This window comes from Sus scrofa, chromosome 15, assembly GCF_054392235.1.
Source record: "Sus scrofa isolate SSC_HxYL_T2T_F1_AM1 chromosome 15, Sscrofa_HxYL_maternal_Yorkshire_Landrace_v2.0, whole genome shotgun sequence".
NCBI lineage: Eukaryota > Metazoa > Chordata > Mammalia > Artiodactyla > Suidae > Sus > Sus scrofa.
This window is the reverse complement of record NC_139397.1, coordinates 132,749,222-132,776,154: the sequence shown is the minus strand read 5'-3', so window position 1 is coordinate 132,776,154 and position 26,933 is coordinate 132,749,222. Positions and strand designations below refer to the sequence as shown.

Genomic DNA, 26,933 nt, shown 5'->3' with positions numbered 1-26,933 from the left:
ATGCAACCTCAAGAAATGAGTAGATCACTTTGATTTAGGGGGAAAGTCACCAATAATCAAATCTCAACCTGGTAAAATCAATGCTATACACCAAAATGATTCTGGATCATTCTTAATGGTTTATTTTTGTTCTGCTTTGAATGGAAATTGATATAATTCTGAACAGAATCTGATGTGAGAAAAAAACTTAAGAGCTATCCAAAAGCTTGACTTAAGGATTGTATGAAAAGCATTTTACAATCCTTAAATGACAAATACCTCACTAATGGTATATAACTGAGCACAACACCATCACACTAACAGCACAGCTACAGAAGGACCAGGATTTTCATTCTTCTTCCCATTTGCCCACTCAGAATCTCACTGATATCCTCCTGACATCTCAACTGCTAAACAAAAAGCCTTATGACTCTCGCCCCCTCCTCTCATCCCCAGCACCTTACCTTAAAAGTGATAAAATTTAGTCTTAGAGATTTAAAGTTTGTTTATCCTTCCTATATATATAAAATTCACCAAGAACCTGATGCTCATCAAGTCAATAACCCAAAAGGTAGCTCTAAATTCCAGGTACACAACAAAGATAAACTGTATCTAGTGGAGAGATGTGAGGAACCCACATTTCCAATGCAAGGGTCAAAGAGGAAAAGGTTTCTTTCATCTTTGTGATTCCACCAACCCAGGTGCAACCCTTAAAGCCAGAGGCCCTCTAGGACCACCACCCATCTTAACATGTTCCAGTGTCACACGAAACTCCACCCAGTACTTACTTGTCTTGGAAAATGTCCTGAGCAGTCACTTGGTCCTTTTTCTTGATGACTTCAGTCAGAGGAAAAAGGGTCTTTATTTTAGAGAGAGGAATCTGACACTTAGCTGTCACCTCGGTGGGGGGATCCAGCATATTCAAAATATGCTGCTGAATTGGGGGCAGAGGCTCCTGGGGATGTAAAGCTCTGTGCAGCAGACACTGTTGAAAAAGTATAAGGATTTTAAAACAACGATGGAGACATCGCACAGCTTCATTACAGTTTTCTGATCAGGGACCCTCCATCTCGAGGGAGGCTACAGGACTCCGCCCATGCACAAAAGACAGCAGAAAGGGTGGACCTGGTCACTTTGTTCAGCAGGACATTGGGAATGTCTAAAAGCAACTGTAAAACAGACCCCAGCCTAGCAGCGCTGTCGGCTGGAGCCCTCCTGGAAAGAAGCCTCATCTCATAAAAAAAGGTCGCTGCTCTAACTACCTGGAGGACATATGAGGTTCCTTGAGATGCAATTCCAAGAGCCTTGGACAGTCTGGGATTAGAGAATTTTGGTTATCATCCTTTTACCTCCCTTCAGCATGCTATGCTTTTGCCCTTGCACAGTCTTAGAAAGACACGTACAGTGGATGAATCAGGCCAAAGGGGAGGTGCCCAGGCTGCCCTCCACCTGTCTACTCACTTCTGTCCAACACCTCTATACCACTCTTGTCCAGACAGCATCGCCTCTCATGTGGGCTACTGCAATCACCTCCTCACTGGTCTCCCTGCATCCACTGGGAACGAAAGTCATTCTAAAACAAGCTCCTTTCCATACCCTAAAGTCAACCCCCGAACACCTCCCTTCTCATGTCACCTGCCACCCTCTTCCTTACCACAGCCAGGTGAGACTGGGCTCTTCCTGTTTCATTCATGCCAAGTTCACTCAGACTTCAGGTCCTCGGCCTCTTCTCCTTCCCTTAGCTCTCAACAGAGTTGGCCCTTTTAAAATCATTCTGTTCTTTGCTCAATTATCATCTCTCCTGACACCACATGAGGGAGCCCCCAACCCCATTCTACCACCCAGTCATTCTCTATCATTAATCTTGTCTTATATTTCTTACAGTATCATTATCTAAAGTTATAAATTTTTAGTTTACTTGTTTATTACTCGAGTTTCCCTCTTGAAAGTATTTGTCTCATTTTCTATCGAATTTGAAGTACTGAAAATAGTGCCTGGCACATAATAAGCGCCTAGCAAGGTACTGACTGACTGAATAAAGTGTTCTTTCTCAGGGCTCCAGTTGTTGACAGAGGTGTCAGGAAGCAGCACGAGGCATAGGGCCAAGATAAGGAAAGGTTCTCCATTGCTCATACAAGTGGAAATTTGGCAAGCAATTCCATTCAATTACCAATACTGCTTTGAGGCTACTAAGCTAGGCCTTGTTATCTGCCCAGAAAGGTAAATATTCTAAAAGGAGTATAAGGCAGTTCCTGGTTGTGGCTCAGCGGTAACGAACCCAATGAGTATCCATGAGGACATGGGGTCGATCCGCGGCCCTGCTCAATGGGTTAAGGATCCAGCGTTGCCGAGAACTGCAGTGTAGGTCAGACTCGGCTCGGATCTGGCATGGCAGTGGCTGTGGGGTAAGCTGGGAGCTACAGCTCCGAGTCAACCCCTAGCCTGGGAATGTCCACATGCCGTGGGTGTGGTCCTAAAAAAAAAAAATAATAATAATAATGATAATGATAATAATAATAAAAAGTAAAAGGAGTATAGGATGAGACAATCATTAAGAGAAAAAAATGAAACTATCAATTCATTGATGTTTTACTTCCCAGGCTAAAGGATAATTTCAAAATTAGGTTGGAGAAAAGGCTCCTATTCTCACCTTTGAACAATTTATAAACTAGTAATTTTGAAGCAAAAAACAGGGAGCCGAATAGTTTCTGTATATTCAAAATTACTGCTTCATATCACAAAGTATATGCTTTATACTGCCCCGTGGACTGTTTTCCTACTCTGTAGAAAATGTAAGCTGTAAGTCTCTGCTCTAAAAAAATAAAGAGGGATTTCCCGTCGTGGCTCAGTGATTAATAAATCCGACTAGGAACCATGAAGTTGTGGGTTCAATCCCTGGCTTTGCTCAGTGGATACGGCATTGCTGTGAGCTGTGGTGTAAGTTGCAGACATGGCTTGGATCCCGCGTTGTTGTGGCTCTTGTGTAGTCCGGCGGCTACAGCTTCAATTGGACCCCCTAGCCTGGGAACCTCCATATGGCAAGTCTGAATAAACAGATGGTCAAGCTTAAAATAATAGTATATTTCTTTAAAAAAAATAAAATAAAAAAATAAAGACACTTAAATAGTAAATATCCTCTAGGAGTCAATGCTCTACAAATTGAGAAAACCCTGAGGTAGGAATTAAGTACCAGTGCCCTCTAGAGATGTCATGAGCTGCTCCCCAATTTCAACACACCTACCCCAAGTTTTCCCTCTCCTAGTAAAATCATCTGTTTCAGTGTCTGACTCCTGCTTTCCTCTTTGCTAATTACTCCACTTTCCCTGGAGTATCAATGACATTAGGCCTGTAACGTGAAGCAAAAGAGGAAACCAAAATGATTCCAAACCCTGTGAATCTACCCCAACTTCCTTGTGCATAATTTGTAATTCGTAGTGCTCTCCCTTGGGTCAGTTACTAAAATACCTAAAACAGCTTGAAAAGTCCTAAAGATGTAAGCAGAAACTGAACACCCGAGATAGCAGACTACCTCTCACATACTCTGGAAGAATCTGTGATAGTCAATTGATGTTTTGAGGAAAAGAACTAGAACAAACAATGGACAAATACCTTGGTTGGCCTCCCTACTGAAAACCATTCCAGATTTTCAGTATGAACTCTAGGTAATTCTTTCAAATAGTGTCATCATCTGTAAATCAGTAATAAGAGACCCAAAAGAGATGTTCTAAAGCATTAACCTCTCATATTTTCTCAAAGGTCACATAGATAAAGCTAAGTGGGATACTCATCAAATTTAATTTTAAAAGATCCCAACTCTTTTATGAGAAAGTGACACCTTTTAGTAGCTGAGAAGCTGAGATCCCAGTCCTCAACCTTCTTAATTTCTTCTTTGAGCAACCCTCACTTCTTGATGTGATTTTCACAATTTGAAAAATACTAGACAGAAAACTGCAGGCTATGTGGCTAGCTCATAGGTTACTAGTAAGCTGATTTTAGCAATACAGTATCGATTATTTAAAAGGCAGGGTTAGGAGTTCCTGTTGTGGCTCAGCGGCAATGAACCTGACTAGTTTCCATGAGGACGTGGGTTCAATCCCTGGCCTTGCTCAGTGGGTTAATGATCTGGTGTTGCCGTGAGCTGTGGTGTAGGTTCCAGACGCAGCTCGGATCTGGCATTGCTGTGGCTGTGGCACAGGCCAGCAAGCTTCAGCTCCGATTCTACCTGCAGCCTGGGAACTTCCACATGCTGCAGGTGTGGGGCTAGGAGAAAAGAAAAGAAAGGAAAGGAAAGGAAAGGAAAGGAAAGGAAAGGAAAGGAAAGGAAAGGAAAGGAAAGGAAGGGTTAACTGGACACTTGACAAGAGACATATTTCTCAGCATTTCTTTCCAAAATTAGGATTAAATTAATCTCTTGCTAACAACTTGATTAGTAGTCTATCCCGCCTTCTGCATCCTCCTCATTTACCCTAAAGGATAGATATTTGATTTAAAAAGAAGAAAAAAATGTCTTCCTGGGTCCACCATCCTCCTGTAGCTCTTCCTCCTCATCGGCAAAGCTTTCCCCTCCAGGCACTGAAACCTGGCCCCATCCCATTACTCTGCTGCCATGGGTCCTCAAAATCACTAAAGACTTCACTGCAAATCCTAAAGGCCTTGCCAGGCTCAGCTCTCCCCACCACTGCAGTGTGGACCAGTGATTCTTCTCCACACTCTTCTCCTCCTGCACCTTTCAAGGCACTAGTTTCTCCTGGTCCTTTCTGCTGATCTGACTTTTCTGGGGGGTGGAAGTAAGAACATTCTGTTCTGATTTTTAACAGCTCTTCTTTTCCTGTCTATCTCTAATGGCCTAGTCACACTGGTGTTCAGGACTTTGTTCTCTCTCTTCCTCATTCAAGAGCCTCTCCCAGGTAACCTCATCCATTTCCGGCTCTACCTAAATGAGGAGGGCTCTCCAATCTGTGTATTTAGCCTGAATGCTCTCCTGGGCTCTGCATCCCTATTTCCGACTTCTGACTGAGTGCCAAGAGATACCTCAATTTAACACTTGCAAGAATACATGAATTACCTTTTCTGTCTTTTCATCCTATATTCCTAATCATAATTAATGGTGACATCATCCTTCTAGTCATCCAAGATAGGATCCTATTATCTTTAATTCCTATTTCTCATCAACCACCATCCATCCAATCCCTTAAGCCCTATCTACTCTACCTTCTCAACTTTCTCCTCTCCACTCTCTCACTGCTATAATTCAAGTCTTCATGGGGGCCTCTTCAGGGTTCCTAACTCTCTAGGCCACCTCCCATGCCACCATCAGACCTATTTTCTAAAAATCATGTCACCCATCTGCTGACAAAATCCTTTAGTGATTATTCACTGCCTAGAGGATAAAATCAAAATTACTGGCTCCTCAAGACCTGCCTGCTGCTTATCTTCCCTGCTGCTTTTTCCACTATTTTCCCATAGAGCCTATTCTCCAGCCAAATGGAACTACGTGTAGATCCCTAAATATATCACACTTCTTCATATTTTCCTGCTTTTGCACATGCTACTTCTTCTGCCTAGCATGCCTTGTCACATCATACACCTCCTGCATTCCTTAATGAAGTCTTCCTAAAGTCACCAACTTGCAAGAATCTCTCTTCCTCTAATTCCCATAGCATTTTTGTACTCATCAATGTTGTGCCCATTGGATTTACATCTCTCTACCCCTCCTGGAGGGATCCTTTCAGGCAGTGAGCTTATAGCATTCATTAGCACACAGTAGATTGTTAGTACTCAATAAATATCCATTTTTTAAAAAGGGAATTCAATTTATAAATGCCCTAGTAATGATACTTCTTTACACATTTAAGCCATATTAAAAACTCTACCCCACAAAAGAAAACAAATTTGGTAGGTTGTAAAAATCAAAGCTGCCTGTTCTTAAAGCTTTACAAGATAACAATGCTTACAATTATGGCTTATATCTGTTCAATAATCCAACAAACTTTTGCTGAAGATGACAGAACCCACCCTTGATAAATTTGCCAAGTTTTAAAAGTTTTTATTTTTCACCACAGTGACCAGTTTTTCCAAGCTCCCCACACCAACTAGTCTGTTCCTCCTTCCCTACAAAAGGCAGAAGCCTTGAGGTCTTAAAGTCTATTTGTCAAAAACAGCAAAGGAATTTATACAAGTAATTTATACTTGATTACACTTAGAATACTAAAGTATTCATGAAGTCAGGTCTGGACAAGTTAAGCTTTGCAGTTCTAATTTTAGAATAAAAGTGTTTTTTTTTTTTTTTTTTCTTTTCACTACTTAAAGGAATTAGAATCATCAAAAAAATGGACAGTTTCTTCTGAGCAGAAGATCCCTCAAAATCACTAGAGGCCTTAATATGGACTTGAGTTAGTTAAGGATGCTCTGAGAAATGTGTCCAAAGGAGCAATCAATGAACTCAATACACAGCCCTGACCTCAACCCCCACCTCCTCTTCCACCTCCAGGCAGGAGTAGGGTCCCCACCCCACTGTGGGGAAAAGCTGCTTGTGAATTTTCCCAGCTTTGTGGGGTTCAGAAAAGCCTATGTCCTGCTGTTAGCAGGTTATTCCAGGACTGGAACAGCCCTTCCCCTGAAATCTTGGTCCATCCCTCCCTTTACTTCATGTAAGTCAGCTCTCTTGTCAGGTCCCCCAGTTCCCTTAATCCAACCTCCACCTCCTAATTCCTTTGGGCCAAGGTCCAGAAATTTGTATTTTTCTTTATTTTAGTAACTCTTTAATTAGTTTATGCTATAACGTCTCTATCTGACCTATAACACTTTCTCGCTAATAGTGGTTATATATTTTACAGGTGATAAAAGCTCCCCTCCTTTTGGATATAAAAAACAAGTCTCACTCATATCAAAGAGAGGAAATCCTGTAAAAAGCATAAACGAACATGCTTTTTATTAGGTCCTCCTGTTTAAAACAAAACAAAAAACAAAACCTAGGAAAAAATGTTCAAACACCCTAACTTCTTTCTTTCTAAAAGCTCAGAGTATTTTTTATCTTTTTTTTTTCCAGTAGGAAGAGAAAGTTGTCATTCTTCCATTAAGTAGAGCAACTGAGCCCTCAGTTTGACTGGGACCAGCTAATTACCCTAACTTCACTAGGCTCTCTTTCATCTAAAAAAATATGACTGGTTCATCTTTCCTCTCTCACCTGAAATAACCTCTGGAATTGAGGATTTGGGATTTTGACAGTTGGAAATAAGTCTTCAATGGTGCCTTCCTCTTCATCTTTCTTTACCAAGCACATGGAGTCAATCAAAGAATCAACAGCACTCAACTGCGCCTCTAGGACAAGGATAAACAGAGCAGCAAAAAGAAATAATGATTACCTCTATTAGTTTCCAAAAAAAAAAAAAAAATCTTTTCATTCACAGATATTCACAGCAATATTGGCAGGATATATAGTACTGACTGCCAAATATATTCTCTAGTTATGCAAGTCATTTAACCTGAGCCTCGATTTTCTAATGTACAAAAAGAGCTATTTGGAGTAGCTGGTACTTCCCAGCTCCATCATTTGGTGAACTTTTGACAATGGAATCTCATATCAAAAGCAGAAGAGTCACCCAGAAGAATGAACCACAGCCATATGAGACCCAACGTATATATGGTAATTCAAAATATTCAGTATTTAGTTGGTATTTAAAAATTAGTAGTTATGAAAGGAGAAAAATATTTTTAAAAAAGAGAAAACCCTTTTGATAATGAAGCATAAACTTTATGAGGATTTAATATAACTTGTATCAGAGTATATCAACTTAATAGGACGATGCCACTAAATCAGAGTAAGTGGATTCCTTTACAATCACCGCAAGTCAGAATGAGTTTTTTTTCCTCTCACAAACCTCAGGACACCAATCACACAGACCCACATGCACATCTTTTTTTTTAAATTGAAGTATAATTGACCTATGTTAGTTCCAGGTGTATAAGATAGTGATTCAATGTTTCTGTACATTACAAAATGATCAACACAGTAAGTCTAGTTACCACCTGTCACTGTAAAAAGTTATTACAATATTATTGACTATAATTCCCCATACTGTACATTTTATCCTTGGACTTATTTATTTTATAACTAGAAGTTTCTTAATCTCCCTCACCTATCTCATTCATCCCCTTACTCTACTCCCCTCTGGAAACTTCCAGTTCCTTTTCCCCCCAGTTTGTTTTCTGTATCTATGAGTCTGTTTGTTTGTTCGTTTCTTTTGTTTTTTAGATTCCACATATAAGTGAAATCATGTGGTATTTTCTTTCTCTGACTTATTTCACTGAGAAAAATACCTCCTAGCTCCATCCATGTTGTCACAAAGGGTAAGATTTCATTCTTTTTTATAGCTGATTTTAATACTCCATTGTATATATACCACATCTTCATCCATTCATCTATCAACGGACAACACTTAGGTTGCTTCCATACTTTGACTACTGCAAATAACATGGCAATGGCAGTTCCTGCTGTGGCTCAGCAGGTTAAGAAGCAGACTAGTATCCATGAGGACATGGGTTCAATCCCTGGCCTCGCTCAGAGGGTTAAGGATCTGGTGTTGCTGTGGCTGTAGTGTAGGCTGGCAGCTGCAGCTCTGATTCGACCCCTAGCCTGGAACTTCCACACGCTGTGGGTGCAGCCCTAAAAAGGAAAAAAATAATCATACTGTGGCAATAAACATAGGCATGTATATATCTTTTTGAATTAGTGTTTTGTTTTCCTTGGGAAAATACTCAGAAGCCAGAATCAGTGGATCATATGGTAGTTCTGTTTTAATTTTTTGAGAACTCTCCATACTGTTTTCCATAGTGGTTGTACCAATTTACATTCCCAACAACAGTGACAAAGGTTCCCTTTTCTCCACATCCTTGCCAACATGTGCTATTTGTTATCTTTTTGGTAACAGCTTTTCTGACAGGTGTGAGTTGATCTCATTGTGGTTTTAATTTGCATTTCCCTGATGACTGGTAATGGTTGAGCACCTTTTATTGTATCTGTTGGTTATCTGCATATCTTCTTTGGAAATATGTCCTGCTTACATGTCTTACACACTCCATTCAAAGCCTAAAGATCCCTGAGAGCAGAAACATGACATCTTCTTCATGTCTCACCAAATACCAAACCCGAAAGCAAGTGCACCCCAATAAAAAATCTACCAAGTCAGGGAAAATGGCACAGCCCAAAGCAATGTGGACGAAAGGCCACTCTCGCCAAAATGCTTCTACCTAAACTACCACGTATAAATTTCATTCTGCTGATTCAGCAGTTCAGCTGTTAAAGGCTGATTTGGATCTTTAACAATCACTAGAGAAAAGGTGGAAAAGAGTAAGCAGTTCCTAAAAATCCATTATGCTTCTATTCTTCACCTTTTCAAACATCACTTTTTGGACAGCTACTACAAACTCAAAGGGCATACAGATATTTATCTTGAGACATTTCTACCACATTTTTGGAAGTTTCAGGGCCATTCTAGCCATCACCATCTTAAGCTGACTACTGCAGGGTCCACCTGGCAATAGGAAGGAGGTGGCACCTGTGTGCATGAACATTTGGTGATTTCCATCTGCTATCAAGCCAGATCACTCTGGCACTGCACACCCCTACATAAATGATGACTTGGGAAACATGCCAAACAATTTTAATGATCTGTTTTTCCAGTGGAACAAGTGCAAACAAAAATGTCAACTAACAGAAAATAAATCAATAGATTGAAAAATATTTAATGTTTCAGATCCTGAGGGATTTATATCTATAAGGTAATCTCTCAACAAAGTTCTCTCTTTTTTTTTTTTTTTGCCTTTTGTCTTTTTAGGGCTGTACTAAAAAGACATGGAGGTTCCCAGGCTAGGGGTCTAATCAGAGCTGTTGCTGCCAGCCTACACCAGAGCCACAGTAACACCAGATCGGAGCCACGTCTGCGACCTACACCACAGCTCACGGCAACACCAGATCCTTAACCCACTGAGCGAGGCCAGGGATCAAACTCGCAACCTCATGATTCCTAGTCGGATTCGTTTCTGCTGTGCCACGACGGGAACTCCAAAGTTCTCCTTTTAAAACTGCTCTTCTCATTTAAGTTTGGAATTAGCAAGAGGTAGAAACAGAATACCGTGGAAACGCTGGCACCTTCTACACATTCAAGTCCATGCCTGGCTTCACATGACACAGAGACTCTTTTCTAGAAGAAACTGAAGAAACAGAGCCCTAGGGGCCCATGTGGTTCTTGGCTTTTCTCCTGCGCACTGCTCCCAACACAGAGAGAGAACCCAGTTCTGAGACTCACTGCACAATTCCCCACTCCCACACTGACACAGATTTAAACTGGTAAACTGAAACATATACTCATCATTCTGTGTTCTTTATGGTGTGTTCTCTACTCTAAGCCCACTATTGTTATTTTATGAGAACTGTCTTAAACTGTGAGATCTCAGGAAGACAGGATCTGTGTCTGTGAGAATCATTTTGTGTAGCACCCTGACATTAGCAGCCAGATGTTTAATAAAGCCCTCTTCTCACTAAGCTCCCAGTAACTCCTGGCAAGAAGGAACACCAGGACTTGGGACTGTTAATGTAAACTATGAAAAATGGGCAAAGAGAAAATCTCCAGCACTGTCACTTTTTGGTTCAGAGTCATATCATATTCTATGCAGGACGGCAGCCACAGTTTTGATACCACAGTCAATTCACTTGAGCAGAGGGCAAACCTTCTGCTCACAACTGGAGAATGCACATCCATTTCCAGCCAGCTGCTCCCTGGAGATAAGCTCTACATCAGAAGGGGGAACTAGAGAATGTTTGGAGAGTTTGGGGCAAACCTATTCCTACTGCTGGCTAAGAGTCACCTTCATCATTGCTGCAGATGAGTGGGACTAGAGTCCAACTACAGTTGACCCTTGAACAACATGGGTTTGAAATGCTCAGATCCACTTAACATGGATTATGAATGTATGTGTTCTACATAACGACACAATGTGAGATCGGATGAATCCACAGATGCAGAACTGCAGACACAGAGGGTCAACTATTGAGGTATATGCAGATTTTGGACCTGGGGTGAAAAGGGGTGGGGGCTGTTACTGCCCCTAACCCCGTCATTGTTCAAGGGTCAACTATAATCCCACCCTGTGAAATCCTAGCCCCAAACAATGACTGCAGACGGGTGATTTCCCAAAAATAGTCTGTGTTTAGAGCCAATAGGTGAGCAACATGGAAATAAACTCACCTGTGGGAGTGCATTTCTTGTTATTTTTCAAGGATGAAAACATGTACTGCCGCAAGTCTTCCATGAAAGGCAGCTGGATGTACACTAAACACTAATGAGAAAGAGGGCAGGTAAAAGCAGAAACAGCTGAATTAATGGAAGCATTTCAAACTAGTCTCAAATACTGTGAAAGTGGCACAACAGAAGTTTTTCAAAAATCAGACAGCTCCAGTCTAGGACATGGGAAAGTAAAGTGTTCTGATTTCTATGATTAGCTGTACAAGGAAATTGTACAATTGCAAACAGTACAAGGAATATTAAACATAAAAGGAACGCTTCAAAGACTATCGAAGTATATCTGCAAAATGCATGACCAATACAACAAATAGTAACTGACAGGCTGACGTGGAAGTCAAGATATCTGCCTTCTCACCCCACTTCTGCCACAGAAAGTTCTCTAATAGGAAAATGGCAAGGAATCTAGATCTATATTTTAAACAGGAGAGCCCTAAATATTTTGTCAGGATCACGACAAAATTGTTCCCTCAACCTCTATTCACAATAAAAGCTTCTGTGAAAAGGGAGGTAATCTGTATTCCCTCTAGGTTCTGAGAAGTCAAGAAGGATGAGAACAGAGAGGTCACTGGATTGGACCCACAGAAGGTCATAGTTAACCTTTACTGATTAATAAAAAGCTCCTTGCATGCTTTTATAATTTATGTTCTTCATTGTGTGAAAAGAATGGTTCACAGATCAGCAGCTTCAGCATTATTTGGGAATTGATGAGAAATGCAGACTCTCAGGTCCCCACCCCAGACCTACAGAATCAGAACCTGCAGCTTCAGCATTATTTGAGAATTGGTGAGAAATGCAGACTCTCAGGCCCCCATCACAGACCTACAGAATTAGAACCTGCATCTTAACAAGATTCCCCAAGTAAGTCCCATGCATGCTAACATTTCAATAAGTACTGTTTAGTATAAAGGAACAGAAGGGGGGACAATTAGTATGAATAAAAGACCTGCAGGTTTTACCTCATAGGCATCCTTGATGTAGGGAAAAGCCACGCCAACTTGGGGATTAGCTTTTTTGTCATAGGCGTATCGAACTACGGCCACCATGTCTAATTCATCCAGAGCATGTATCAAGGAGGAAAGGGCAACTGCTGCTGCCTAGTAAGAAAGATACTTGTATTAACACATATCCAACACGTGAGAATTTTCAGTTAAGATTGTTATCCACCTTTTTCCTGTTTCAGATTTTTTTTAAGTACCCCTCTACCCATTTTAAGGCCGCGCTGGACACACTTGCACTTTCTTGCAATTACTGCACCTCTCCTGGAACTTCATTATCTAAATCTCCTCCCTCATCCCTTCAATCAGCCTTCTCTGAATTCATAGCCTCACTCTCTCTAAACAAAATCTTTCTTTGCCCCTCTCTGTATCTTTCTTTCCCTTCATCTTCAAATTTCATGAAATAATAATCTTGCTGTTTCACTGCTTAGACCATAAGTAATCTTCAATCTAATCCAGCTATTAATTCTACTTCCTTACTGAAATCATCCTCTGAAGTCCCCCATGGGCTCCAAATTACCAAACCCTTGGTTCACATTCTATTTGTTTGACTTTTGAGCCTCTGATCGCCCCTGTCTCTACACTTTCTCCTTCTTTGGCTTCAGAAACAATACTCTCCCCTGATTATTCTACTTCTGTGGACCCCTGCTTCTCCAACTCTTTTCTTTCAATTAAACTCAAAACTCTACTCTTGGCCTGTCTCTCCAAATCTACTTGAGGATTATTTATTTTTATTCAGTCCCATGAATTCATGAATCAAAAATCTTTATTTGCAGGAGTTCCCTTGTGGTGCTGTCACTGCTGTGGCTTGGGTTCGATCCCTGGCCTGGGATGCAGATGCAGCAAAACGACAACAATAAAATCTAAATATTCAGCTTTAAAACTCTGCTAAGATTCAGACTTCTACTGTCTACTAGCTGGTAGGTAACTCGGGTATCTCAAACTGTCCATGACCATAACTAAGCTTACTATCCTTCCCCTCTTCTCCTCCTGTACTCCCCAGTTCCACTACCCTCACCTTGCAGTCCACCAAAGGAAAAGTCCTAATGTCTTTGATATAATATCTCCTTACCATCCCTCACTTCAAGTGTTCACCAAACTCTACCAATTCTATCTCTACGTATCTTTCAAATTCTATCTATTCTCTTCCACCACTGCCTCTCCTGTTCCTAGAGCTGATCACGTCATTCTCTTCCATAAGAACCTCCCAGGGTTCCTCTATCCCAACCTCAGTAAGCTGATCGTTATTCCTGGGCAAGTCTTGTACTCTCTGTCCTTGAGAGCTTTTCACTGGTACGCTTTCCTCCTAGCTAGCGTGCCCTCTCCAAATCTCTGGCTCTCAAGCTTCTAACCCAAATTCAAGGCTCAGTAAATTGACAAGCTCTCCATTTCAGATTTGCTTTCATCCACTCTCTCTCTCTCCATTATTCCCCACTTTGTACTTTTCTCGGTGTTACAGCTAAACTTTGTCAAAGTTAGCTATGTGTATTCCCATCTCCTCCGTGGAAAACCTATACTGTCATATACCATGCCATCAAAATCTCTACAGATTTCACAATGAATTACTTTTTCAGTTCAATTCGGGGAATGTTTACTTAGTGTCTACTCTTCACTAGGCACTGTCTTAGGCCCTGTAAGAAAACAAAGTTGATGCCACTACTTCACTGAGCTAATACCTTCTTTACTAGAAATGGGATATGTACCAAGTACAGAATGTGTATATTCTAACAAGTCCCTTATAAGGGAGACCAGATAAGCACTAAGGCAAACTGAAGAAGTGATTACTCCCAATTTGCTTGCAAGTTTTTATTTGGGTGGCTTTGACAAGACAAACTGGGATATTTAAAGGCAGGAAGGACGGACGTGTGAATGGCCGCTATATTATCACACAATACTACACCTGTGGGAAACTCAACTAAAACTCCATTTCCTTCTCTTTCTCTTCTCCCCTTCTCTTCCATACGCAGAGCAAAACAGCACATCAAAGTGTAGATTCTCTATGCCAAAAAAACCCCAAACATACTAACGACCAAAGAAAACATCTGAAAAAATGAATTATTCATAGACTCATAGAATATTTGAGTTGAAAAACAAAAGTATTCATCTAGTTTCACAATCTACTTGATGAGGGAATTCCCCTTCCCAACATCTGACTGGTGGGAGATTCTGCTTAGAACCTATAGGAATGGTGATCTATAGGAATGGGGATCCGACCATCTCACAAGGAACCAATCCATTTAGAGACAGCAATCCTTGTTGATAAAATAATTCTTCATCTTGAACCAAACTACCACTTGTTGGCTCTAATTTACCCTCTGGTAGGAAGCACAGTTGAGTTTCCATTCCAAGTGAAAATCCTCTAAGTATATGAAGAAGACTAATATGTTTCTCATCCCTCCTACTCCCCTACCTACCTACACAAGTCTTCTCCGTGCAGTCTTTTACTGAAAGGCCTCATATGATATAGTTTCTTTACTCCCCTTACTTATAAGTTCCAATTAGTTAATATTTCTTCTTCTTCTTTTTTTTTTAGGGTTTCATAATTTCTTTTTTTTATTACTCAATGAATTTATTACATTTATAGTTGTACAATGATCACCACAATCCAATTTTATAGAATTTCCATCCCTATTATTCTTTTATTATGACATCAAGAACTGACACCACCAAGTAGCCTTTTACCATTAGTAGATGGAATTTTTTTTTCTTGAGTGACTCAAAGTGTCCTGCGATCTGTAGAGTCAGTATGAGGCAGGATTTGAATTACACAGCTACAACGCTGCCCTGGGCTAGAGCTGGCAAGTCTAGATGATCACATGTGTCAGCACAGCTCTGCGATGTGTCTTTCCTCATTACAGACCCAGCAATCACATGAAGGGATCAGAAAATGGTGAAGGGACGATAAATTGGAGTTAAAACTTCAGTAGATGTTAGAAACATAGTAGGTAGCTGTGTTGACACTACATATCAGAACTGCATGATTCCCAAAATAATTTGATTCAGAAGAAATGCATAAACTAGGATTCTCAAATCTGAGGATTCATATATGCCTACAGTGCTCTAATGAATCCTTTCAGTACTGAGTGGAAGCCAAGCATTTTCTTCTCCAATTCTACTGTTCTAATAGGATAACAGCATCTCCATTCACTAAATTAGCAGTCAGCTACCCTTCAAAAGTGAAGCAAAAAAGAGGACTAGATCACTTAAACCAGCACCCTTCCCTGCACTCCAAACAAGTCTTGTACCTCCAGTTTACCAGTTCCAAATGCAAACAACTTCTGAACTTAATGAGTAAGCAGTCTTAAACAGACACTAGATAGTAATCTTCCAGTTAACATCAACATCTCCGAGGAAACAACAAGTTCCTACTTGAAGACTACATAGAAATTATTTATAGAGAGGGCAGGTATGAGTGTAGGATGCAACAGTCATGGGTTGTCAGCCAGGCAGTAACCAGTCTGAAAGTAGAATCTCTTAAGGAGGTAGGAAAAGGGTGAAAAGAGAGTAGTGAGATAAGACCAATTTTTCAATGATGGAAGTGGTCCAGCAAGTCAGTGACACTCATCTCCAGGATGCTTCAGCCAGCACTAAATGTTCTGTTTATGAAAAAGAATGTGTTGGAGTTCCTGTCATTGCGCAGTGGTTAATGAATCCGACTAGGAACCATGAGATAGCAGGTTCGATCCCTGGCCTTGCTCAGTGGGTTAAGGATCCGGCGTTGCTGTGAGCTGCAGTGTAGGTTGCAGACAAGACTCAGATCCCGCGATGCTGTGGCTGTGGCGTAGGCCAGTGGCTGCAGCTCCAATTAGACCCCTAGCCTGGGAACCTCCATATGCCATCGGAGCAGCTCTAGAAAAGGCAAAAAAGACAAAAAAAAAAAGAAAAGAAGAAAAAAAAGAAAAAGACTGTGTTAACCTGACCCCAACCTTCCTGAACATGTGACCATGAGATTTCCATACCTAAATGCATTTGTTCAAAATTAATACTCACCTGGTCTCCAATTGCAGGACTATGTCCTCAAGCCTTGTGCTCATGCTATGACAAATTGATTTATTATTTTTCCATTTTCAGAGTTAAAGGACAGTGAGTTTTCCCATTGCCATTGCAAGAATTAATGTCATTTTAAACTGTAAAAGCCACAAACAACTCACTTAAAATGACAATCCCATGGCACTACCTCAAAAAGCTACTGTCAACTCACCTCATCATCTTTTGCTGCAAAGACCTTTAGAACTTGATTTCCCATAAAATATTTCCTGTGGACCTACAAGAATAAGTGGGGAAAAGAACTGGTTTTTATCCAAGATAAGTAACACAAAAAAAACATAATGCTACATGTATTAAGAAATTCTATTCAAAATGCTCTTACTGAAAAATATTTATTGGTACATTGGTACTAGAAACAACTTATTACTTGACACTCAAATTAATTAAACACAATAAATAAATGAGAGCCTGGTTTATGTCAAACAGTGTTTTTGACACGATAAACACAATAATAAATATGACATAGACTTGTCATGAGGAGCTTAGACAGATAAATATGAAATTACCTGCAATGGAATACTACCACACACTGCTACCAGTGCACAGGAGTGTAGCATTATAGATCAGTGCTATGGGAGCATAAAAGAAGGGCAGCTAGCTTAGTCAGCAAGAGACAATGAAGGCTTCTACGAATGGTGACACCTAAGTCAAGACCTAAAGGATGTGTAGGAACTAAGATCAAAGTATGGGCACAAGTGACCTCGTCAGAGATAAGAGTGTGAGCCAGTCTGGAGTGACATAAACACATAGGACATTTGGGGAACTGCTTTCAGAGTAGCACAGTGCCGCAGTGCAAGGGGAAAGCTGAAGTTATATCAATAAGATTAGCAAAGATCAGATCAAGAAACCTCTTATGAGCAAAGTTAAGTGGTTTTGGATCACATCCTAAAGGCAATGACAAGGCACTGATGAAGTACAAAGAGACTAGAGTGAAGAACTAATCAGAGAGAGATAGGACTGGAAGAAGGGAAACTAGTTAAACCAAAAATAAGTACTATGTGTCTTTTAAGTTACTTAACTACCAGAGTAGCAGAGAAGGCAGAGATTAGAAAATGGACACTGAAGAGTTCCAAATATTATAACCACTTGCATCTCCCAACCAAGATCAACATCTTTCCAATCTCTGTTATCTTGAGTCTGGAGCTTTTATAAGAACGCACCATATGCTGCATAGGCAATGCTTCTCAAATGTTTTTTCCTGCCCTCCCATCTCTAAAGCTGAGAAATTGTGAGCATTTTCACAGGAACAGCAGCTCAAGAAGATGCAGTCTCAAAACTATGGGGGTGAGGGCCATATAATTTAAATACCCTCCATCTTCACTTCTATTCCCCATTTGAAGAAATATGAGAATAATCCTATATTTTTAGTTTGCTTCATTCATAGAGATCAGCCCTCCTATTGGAATCTATACTAGTTCTTGATTAATTAAAGAACAGTGAATGGTATCTTTTCCTAAGGCACCTAGATAACTTCTCAAAGGATAGCCGGACATTTGGGGAAATTCTGGCTAAATTCTTATCAATCCTATAATTAGATATGAACACTAACAACTTGAAAGAAGACAAAATAAAAAGATTCTTGAAAATTTAAAACAGAAGAGCAACTCAATTCAAAATAAACAAAACAAAACCATAAACCTATTTCATATAATGAAAAGTTTCAAAAACTATATATAGAACTACCATATGACCCAGCAATCCTACTCTTGGGCATATATCCAGACAAAACTTTCCTTGAAAAAGATACATGCACCCGAACATCCACTGCAGCATTATTCACAACAGCCAGGACATGGAAACAACCTAAATGTCCATGACAGATGATTGGATTAAGACAACGTGGTATATATACATGATGGAATACTACTCAGCCATAAAAAAGAACAAAACAATGCCATTTGCAGCAACATGGATGGAACTAGAGACTCTCATGCTAAGTGAAGTACATCAGAAAGAGAAAGACAAATACCATATTATTTTACTAATATCTGGAACCTAATATATGACACAAATGAACCTCTCCACAGAAAAGAAAATCATGGACATGGAGAACACTTGTGGTTGCCAAGGGGAAGGGGGAAGGAGTGGGACGGACTGGGAATTTGGGATTAATAGATGCAAACTATTGCCTTTGGAATGGATAAGCAATGAGATCCTGCTGTATAGCACAGGGAAATATATCTAGTCACTTATGATGGAGCATGATAATGTGAGAAAAAGGAATGTATATGTGTATGTGTGATTGGGTCACCTTGTACAGTAGAAAACTGACAGAACACTGTAAATCAGCTATAATGGAAAAAATAAAAATCATTAAATTAAAAAAAAAAGGTTCAAACCAACTCAATCCCAAAATGTTGGTTTCCCTCACTTTGTGAGAAAATATGTCATATTAATAAAGACAATTTTTAGTCTATTCGATGGTGCAGACTTATACTCCATCTTAGTTGGCAAGGAGAACACCTGCCTTATGACGATGTGTATGCACTTGTTAAGATAATACATGAGAGAAGGTATGTAAAAATTAGAGTACTCAAAAATAGGCTTGTCCATCTGGTAGGTAGATTATAGCTGATTATTGGCATAATTTTGGAGTCAGAGAGACCTAGTTCAAAAGCCATTTCTACTATCTTCTAGCTGGGTGACTTTGGGCCAGTCATTTAACAGCTCCAAATCTCAATTTCCTAACGTAGAAAGAACATATGACAGCACCTACCGAAGAGGGTTATAGTAAGAATCAACTGGGAATTTATATAAAATGCTTAATATACTGACTGAAATACTATAATCACTCAATAAATGGCAGGTATTATGACTATCTTCATTATCTGTCTGATATTATACTTAAGATAAAAATAATTTAGAGCTTAAAAACAACAAAAAGTTGATTTAGAAAGTACTTCATGACCTAAAAGTTAATTCTAATTTAATAAACATCTTTCAACACAGAAAATGTACAATCTGTTCACCTCACTCTTGCTTTATCTTTTAACTAAATACCCCTCCCCCAACTCCCACCCTGGCACAAGTGATTTCAATTTTCTGAGTCCTGAATTACCCTTGCAGGTATTTTGGGTAAATCTTTTCTGCCTCTCTGGCATTAGCCAGATGCAATTCCCAACAGGCCAGTTTCTACAAATAGGTCTGAATGAAAATTCTGTTTTAATGAAAAGACTCATTAATAACCACAAGTTTTAAGTTTATATGCCTCTCAAAGCAAATAATTTTAAAGAAAAGCATATGTAGTGTAATTTGTTAGAGAACTGTAGTCTCTCAACTTCCAAAAAGTATTTATTCTCACCATTAAACCTGCACTGACTTTAAGTAAATACTCCCAGTTTTTGGCTTATGAGTCTTAAAAATTGTGGAGTTCCCGTCGCGGCGCAGTGGTTAACGAATCCGACTAGGAACCATGAGGTTGCGGGTTTGGTCCCTGGCCTTGCTCAGTGGGTTAATGAGCCAGTGTTGCCGTGAGCTGTGGTGTAGGTTGCAGACGTGGCTCAGATCTCGCGTTGCTGTGGCTCTGGCGTAGGCCGGTGGCTACAGCTCCGATTCGACCCCGAGCCTGGGAACCTCCATATGCCGCGGGAGCGGCCCAAGAAATAGCAAAAAGCCAAAAAAAAAAAAACTGTATCTGACAGTTTGCACATATATGAAAAACATTCTCCCCAATCTCACTGAATTATTCTAACACTGAATTATAAAGGGACTATATGCTAGAGCAACATGAAGAAGTTCAAATCCGCTATATTGGGTAATATTTATTTTTATTATCATTCTCACTTGAGTTCTTCTTCTAGAACTAACTAAAATCTCTTCATCCCTACAGAACCTGAAAAGATGCACTGTCTGTTTATTCATTTTCATTGGTTGCCTACCTCAAGAACAGTTCATCTAATATCTCTGGGATTCTTTTTTTTTTTTTTTTTTTTTTTTTTTGTCTTTTTTGTTGTTGTTGCTATTTCTTGGGCCGCTCCCGCGGCATATGGAGGTTCCCAGGCTAGGGGTTTTATCGGAGCTGTAGCCGCCGGCCTATGCCAGAGCCACAGCAACGCAGGATCCGAGCCGCGTCTGCAACCTACACCACAGCTCACGGCAACGCCAGATCGTTAACCCACTGAGCAAGGGCAGGGACCGAACCCGCAACCTCATGGTTCCTAGTCGGATTCGTTAACCACTGCGCCACAACGGGAACTCCCTGGGATTCTTTAACAACCCTTTCTAGGATAGCATACGGCATCCCATGGCCTTCAGTGAATTACTGCATTCCCCACTGTGTCTATTTTGTATCTCTGTATTGACATTTAAAAGACAAGGATGCCCATTCTCACCACTGCTATTCAACATAGTTTTGGAAATCCTAGCCACAGCAATCAGACAAACAAAAGAAATAAAAGGCATTCAAATAGGAAGAGAAGAGGTAACTGTCAGTGTATGCAGATGACATGGTACTACATATAGAAAACCCTAAGGACTCAACCCAAAAACTACTTGAACTGATCAACAAATTCAGCAAAGTAGCAGGATGTAAGATTAACATTCAGAAATCAGTCGTGTTTCTATATACTAACAATGAAATATTAGACAAGGAATACAGAAATACAATACCTTTTAAAATTGCACCTCAAAAAATCAAATACCTGGGAATACATCTGACCAAGGAGGTAAAGGATTTATATGCCAAGAACTATAAAATATTAATCAAAGAAATTAAAGAAGATGTAAAGAAATGAAAAAATATTCCATGCTCCTGGGTTGGAAAAATTAATACTGTAAAAATGGCTATACTACCCAAAGCAATCTACAGAGTCAATGCGATCCCTATCAAATTACCCATGACATTTTTAACAGAACTACAACAAACAATCCAAAAATTTATATGGAACCACAAAAGACCCAGAATTGCCAAAGCTCTTCTGAAGAACAAAAACCAAGCAGGAGGCATCTCTCTCCCAGACTTCAGGCAATATTATAAAGCCACAGTCATCAAGACAGTGTGGTACTGGTACCAAAACAGACAGACAGACCAATGAAACAGAATAGAGAATACAAAAATAAACACAGACACCTATGGTCAATTAATCTTTGACAAAGGAGGCAAGAACATACAATGGGAAAAAGTCTTTTCAGCAAGTATTGCTGGGAAACCTGGACAGCTGCATGCAAATCAATGAAACTAGAACACACCCTCACAGCACACACAAAAATAAACTCAAAATGGCTTAAAGACTTAAATATCAGACAAGACACCATCAAAATTCTGGAAGAGAACATAGGCAAAACATTCTCTGACATCAGCCTTACAAATGTTTTCTCAGGTCAGTCTCCCAGAGCAACAGAAATAAAAGCAAAAATAAACCAATGGGACCTCATCAAACTGACAAGCTTTTTCACAGCAAAGGAAACCAAAAAGGAAACAAAGAGACAACTTACAGAATGGGAGAAAATAGTTTCAAATGATACAACTGACAAGGGCCTAATCTCTAAAATATACAAACAACTTATACAACTCAACAGCAAAAAAGCTAACAACCCAATTGAAAGATAGGCAAAGGAACTGAACAGACATTTCTCCAAGGAAGATATACAGATGACCAACAAGCACTTGAAACAATGCTCAATATCACTGATTATCAGAGAAATGCAAATCAAAACTACCATGAGATACCATCTCACACCAGTCAGAATGGCCATCATTAATAAGTCCACAAATAACAAATGCTGGAGGGAGTATGGAGAAAAGGGAACCCTCCTGCACTGTTGGTGGGAATGTTAAGCTGGTACAACCACTATGGAGAACAGTATGGAGGTACCTTAGAAAACTCTACATAGAACTACCATATGACCCAGCAATTCCACTCTTGGGCATATATCCGGACAAAACTCTACTTAAAAAATACACATGCACCCGCATGTTCATTGCAGCTCTATCCACAATAACCAAGACATGGAATCAACCCAAATGTCCACTGATAGATGATTGGATCAGGAAGATGTGCTATATATACACAAAGGAATACTACTTGGCCATAAAAAAGAACAAAATAATGCCATTTGCAGCAACATGGATGGAACTAGAGACTCTCATCCTGAGTGAAATAAGTCAGAAAGAGAAGGAAAAATACCATATGCTATCACTTATATCTGGAATCTAATATATGGCACAAAGGAACCTTTCCACAGAAAAGAAAATCATGGACTTGGAGAATAGACTTGTGGTTGCCAAGGGGGAAGGGGAGGGAGTGGGAGGGACTAGGAGCTTGGGGTAAATAGATGCAGAATGTTGCCTTTGGATGCATTTAGCAATGGGATACTGCTGTGTAGCACTGGGAACTCTGTCTAGTTAATTATGATGGAACACATAAGGTGAAAAAAAGAATGTATACATGTATGTGTAACTGGGTCACCATGCTGTACAGTAGAAAAAATATATATATAAATAAATGATTAAAAAATATATATATGACTTATGAACAAGTTTCACATCCTAGACCTCTTTGGTGAGCAATCAGAAGAAGCGTGACTGGCATAAATAATGATATTCTAATGTCTACGGTCATTCAAAACCAAATTAGATCTTCTCTCCTATAAAACACTCAAGTATACATTAACAGTTAAAGGAAGCAATACAGTAGCAAAGAACTGGATGCCGTTTCTTTAAGGCTACCATGAGCTATGACCAAGAGCAAAGTTAAGTGACTTTTAACTGAACTTATTCTTCCGATTCATGCTGACTTCACTATATCTTGGTTTTTATCTTCAAAAAATCAGATAGCAATACCCTAGATCACATTTTAGAAAAACTGTAAGTGAAATAAATACATATTACAAATAAAAGGCCCAACCAAAAGCACACCATCTCAAATAATAATGAGAACAAAGCTCATTTGTTTTGTTTACAAATAGCAGAATAAGCGCTATACCTGAGAAGATCGACAAAATCCCAAAACTGAGAAGCACTTCCCCTCCGATTTATATTTCATTTGTTCCTCATCCACTTTGGAGAAAGGAATGATATCACTCCCATAGCGGAACCCTAGAGAACAAGAGAAGAGCATCTGTTAAGCATATGGGGCCTCATTTTCCTCGAGCTGAAATTGGCCCCAAGCATACATTAACAATACATGCACACTCCGGATTAAGCCTCATATACTGTTCCCTGGAATCAAATTTCTGCCCCTTATGATCAATGGGGAAAAAGAAGCAGCAGATCCACAAACAACATATACAATACAGAAATAATTAAAATCTTGTTACATTTTTAGAAGTAGCATATTCTGCAATCTAGTTACCTTAATGATTATCCAGCCTAGAAGAAAGAATGTAGCAAATGCAATGTACTAGTTATACTTCAAAGATAAGCCATGGTTGACTAAAGTACAGTCATGATTTGTAAACACAATAACAAGAACACATTTATTCAGAAACCTGGAGACCCACAGAGAAAAATGCCCACAGGAAATTTTTAGAACAAAATGTTCTCAAAAATGTATGCTGGAGATATACAAATGCCTAATGCAAGAAGCCAAAATTCTTCAATTTAGAAACATTCAACTGATAAGTTGGAAATTTTTCTGCATTTAAATTTATTTTATTTCTGGGTCTGGATTATCTATTTTTTTTTCCTTTTAATTACTTAGATTATTCATACAGATGTAGGCTCTTAGCTCCTTAAAAAGACAAAAAACAAAAAACAAAAACAACAAAAACTCCAACCCTGTTCTAAGGCCTGTGCTCTATGGAAGGTCAGGTCCTTTCAATGTATAGTCTTGTATGTTTAGTGGGGAGAAGGATCATCAAAATCCAAGGATTCTGACCTTGGGCAAATGGAAAGGAAAAGCACACACATCTTCACTCCAAGAAACAAAGAAGTATGTGTGTTTGGGGGCAAATTCTATGACCTAGTGTTTATTAGTTCCTCTCTCTTTGCTGAGGCCATATATTTAATCAACAAGTATTTTCACATATGTCTTTTTAAAAAAGCTAATGGAGGAGTTCCCATGGTGGTGCAGTGGTTAACAAATCTGACTAAGAACCATGAGGATTTGGGTTCAATCTCTGGCCTTGCTCAGTGGGTTAAGGATCTGGTGTTGCCGTGAGCTGTGGTGTGGGTCACAGACATGGCTGGGATCCTGCGTTGCTGTGGCTCTGTTGTAGGCCAGGGCTACGGCTCTGATTAGACCCCTAGCCTGGGAACCCCCATATGCCATGGGAAAGGCTCAAGAAAAGGCAAAAAGACAAAAAAATAAATAAAAAAAATAAAAAAGCTAATGGAAAGAACATTTCAACAAACTTCAACAAAAAAATTAAGTGGGATATGTATGGCAGATAATTAAAAGTGGTATCTAGGAGTTCCTTTCATGGCTCAGCAGAAACAAATCTGACTAACATCTATGAGAACACAGGTTCGATCCCTGCGCTCGCTCAGTGGGTTAAGGCTCAGGCGTTGCCATGAGCTGTGGGTGTTGGCTGCAGATTCGGCTTAGATCTGGCGCTGCTGTGGCTATAGTGTAGGCCAGCAGCTGTAGCTCCAATTTGATCCCTATCCTGGGCACCTCCATATGCCGCATATGCGGCCCTAAAAAGACGAAAAAAAAAAAAAAAAAAAAAAAAAAAGTGGTATCTAAACCAAACGTTTTTTCAGACATCTAACTTGAATCATTTAACAGTTACCTGAAAATTCTAATGAAAACTGACTTATGTTTTCTGGTTCATCTATTTAAAGGGTAAATCAATAACTCTAACTTTTATTCATGGCAAAAAGTATGGAACAAACTACAACATATAACCATATGCCTTTGTTTGCATATATTAGTTCCTCTAAGAAAGAGAATGCTATATATTAGGGGGTAGAGAGTAGCAGACAGGCAAAGGAAGTATATGGATAACTACACAAAGGTCAGAAAGAAAAGATGTACATCTCTGCTCTTGACCTGAAACAATGTTGAACTCTTCCTTCTCCTTTGATCCACCAATAAATTTGCTTTTTGCCTAAAATAACCAGAGCTACTTTCTTTGTTTATGACCAAAAGAACTGGCACCCTCCTCTCTAGTCCCTTCTCCCTCTAATCCATTCCATACCCAGATGTCCTATTAATCTTCCTAGAACACAGCTCCAATGATGCTCTGCTCCTCAAAACTACAGACAATTCTACGTTGCTTTCAAAATTAAGCATAAACTCTTCGGTCTATCATTCAAAGCCCTTCTTCAGAACAGCATGTAGAAACACAGACGTTGTAGTAGGACAGCCCCCAAGTTAAAATTCTGCTAGTTGCTAACTACATGACCTTGCATACGTCAGTGAAAGACATTCAGCCTCTATTCCCTTAACTGTAAAATGGAAACAACAAGAGTGCCTACTTCACCGGTTTTTGTGAAGATTAAAAGAGAAAATACAGGTTGTATTTTAGATACTACCCTGGAGTATGAATCTGCATATGCCCAACACACCAACCCAACTACTCAGTATCGCTGAGAAGGCCCTCTACTTTGCTGGTCTTTTACCCTTAATCACGCTATTCTTTCTATTATGAGCCAGTCATTATACCAGGATTGAATGACCAGCCAGCAAAGGAGCCTAAGGTCTGAGTCCAAAATTTCTGTTCTCAGCTGTACTACAGTACTGAGTTGACTGAGAGATATCACATTTCTAACTTAACCATCATTTGGTATCTTATCATTTAATTCTTGAACATCCAGACATTCTCAGCCAGTTTCTAAGCCCTCTGGATAGAGATGCCATCTAGATACACTATATAGATCGAACAGGGATAAATATATGAAGTACAGCTATAAAGATCCTAGTGAACATAAAGCAATATAACAAACAGAAAGAATTTTTCTTACCCCCTAAATTACCTTAAGGGAGCCAATCTGGCAGGATATAAGACCTGAAATTGGCACCCAGAAAAACGACCACCCTGGAAGTCAAAGATAAAATAAACACAAAATCTGCTATGGTCACATTAATATTAGCATTCTCCAAGCTAGTAAGTTTCAAACTTTAAAACAAAGTCAAGTACTAAGTCCTGTCCCTTAAGACACTTAAAACCCAGAGAGATGGAATGCCCAAGGATACACCTGCCTCAGAATCATCCTAACTAAAGGACCCAGTGTCTCATGATCCCTTCAAACAGGTACGTCTCTAAACAAATAATAATACAAAACCTAGTCGCCTCATATCATCTAGAAGAAAATCTTCTAGACAAAAGTGAAACTCTGATTGACATAATACCTTGAATAGTATCCTCTTTTGGAACTTCAGTTTCATCATCATCATTCAAGCAATAAACTGTTTCTTTTCGTATATCTTCCTTTTTTAGGGTTCTTGCATCCACAGCTGTCCAAGACTGTTTAACTTTCTCCTGTAGAATCTGATTTCCAAAAGAAAAATAAAGAGAAAACAAGGAAAGCTAGGATTCTGATTGACAAAAGATGAACACCTACTATCTTCTCTCCTTTACAGAAAAGAACCCAAAACAATTAATCTAGCTATCCTGTTTTATGGTCTCCTGCCTACTGTAGAAGTTTCTGTTTATTTTATAATTCCTTCTACATTTTATTTCCCCCCAGGATAATCCATAAATAAATATTTATATCCGTAGGTAT

At 39.5% G+C, this 26,933-nt stretch overlaps 1 protein-coding gene across 7 annotated transcripts in view; it reads right to left on the bottom strand.

Moving 5' to 3' along the window:
• The window catches only part of XRCC5 (X-ray repair cross complementing 5), a 97,508-nt gene that overhangs the window by 51,748 nt on the left and 18,827 nt on the right, over positions 1–26,933 (bottom strand). For all 7 annotated transcript variants that reach the window (XM_084999040.1, XM_084999044.1, XM_013984470.3 and 4 more), the window contains 7 exons: positions 26,560–26,698; positions 23,248–23,360; positions 16,479–16,541; positions 12,239–12,376; positions 11,226–11,316; positions 7,166–7,299; positions 768–964 (listed from right to left, as the gene is read on the bottom strand). In XM_084999040.1, the coding sequence (XP_084855166.1) occupies positions 768–964; positions 7,166–7,299; positions 11,226–11,316; positions 12,239–12,376; positions 16,479–16,541; positions 23,248–23,360; positions 26,560–26,698 (875 nt within the window). The remainder of the gene's footprint in view (positions 1–767; positions 965–7,165; positions 7,300–11,225; positions 11,317–12,238; positions 12,377–16,478; positions 16,542–23,247; positions 23,361–26,559; positions 26,699–26,933) is intronic.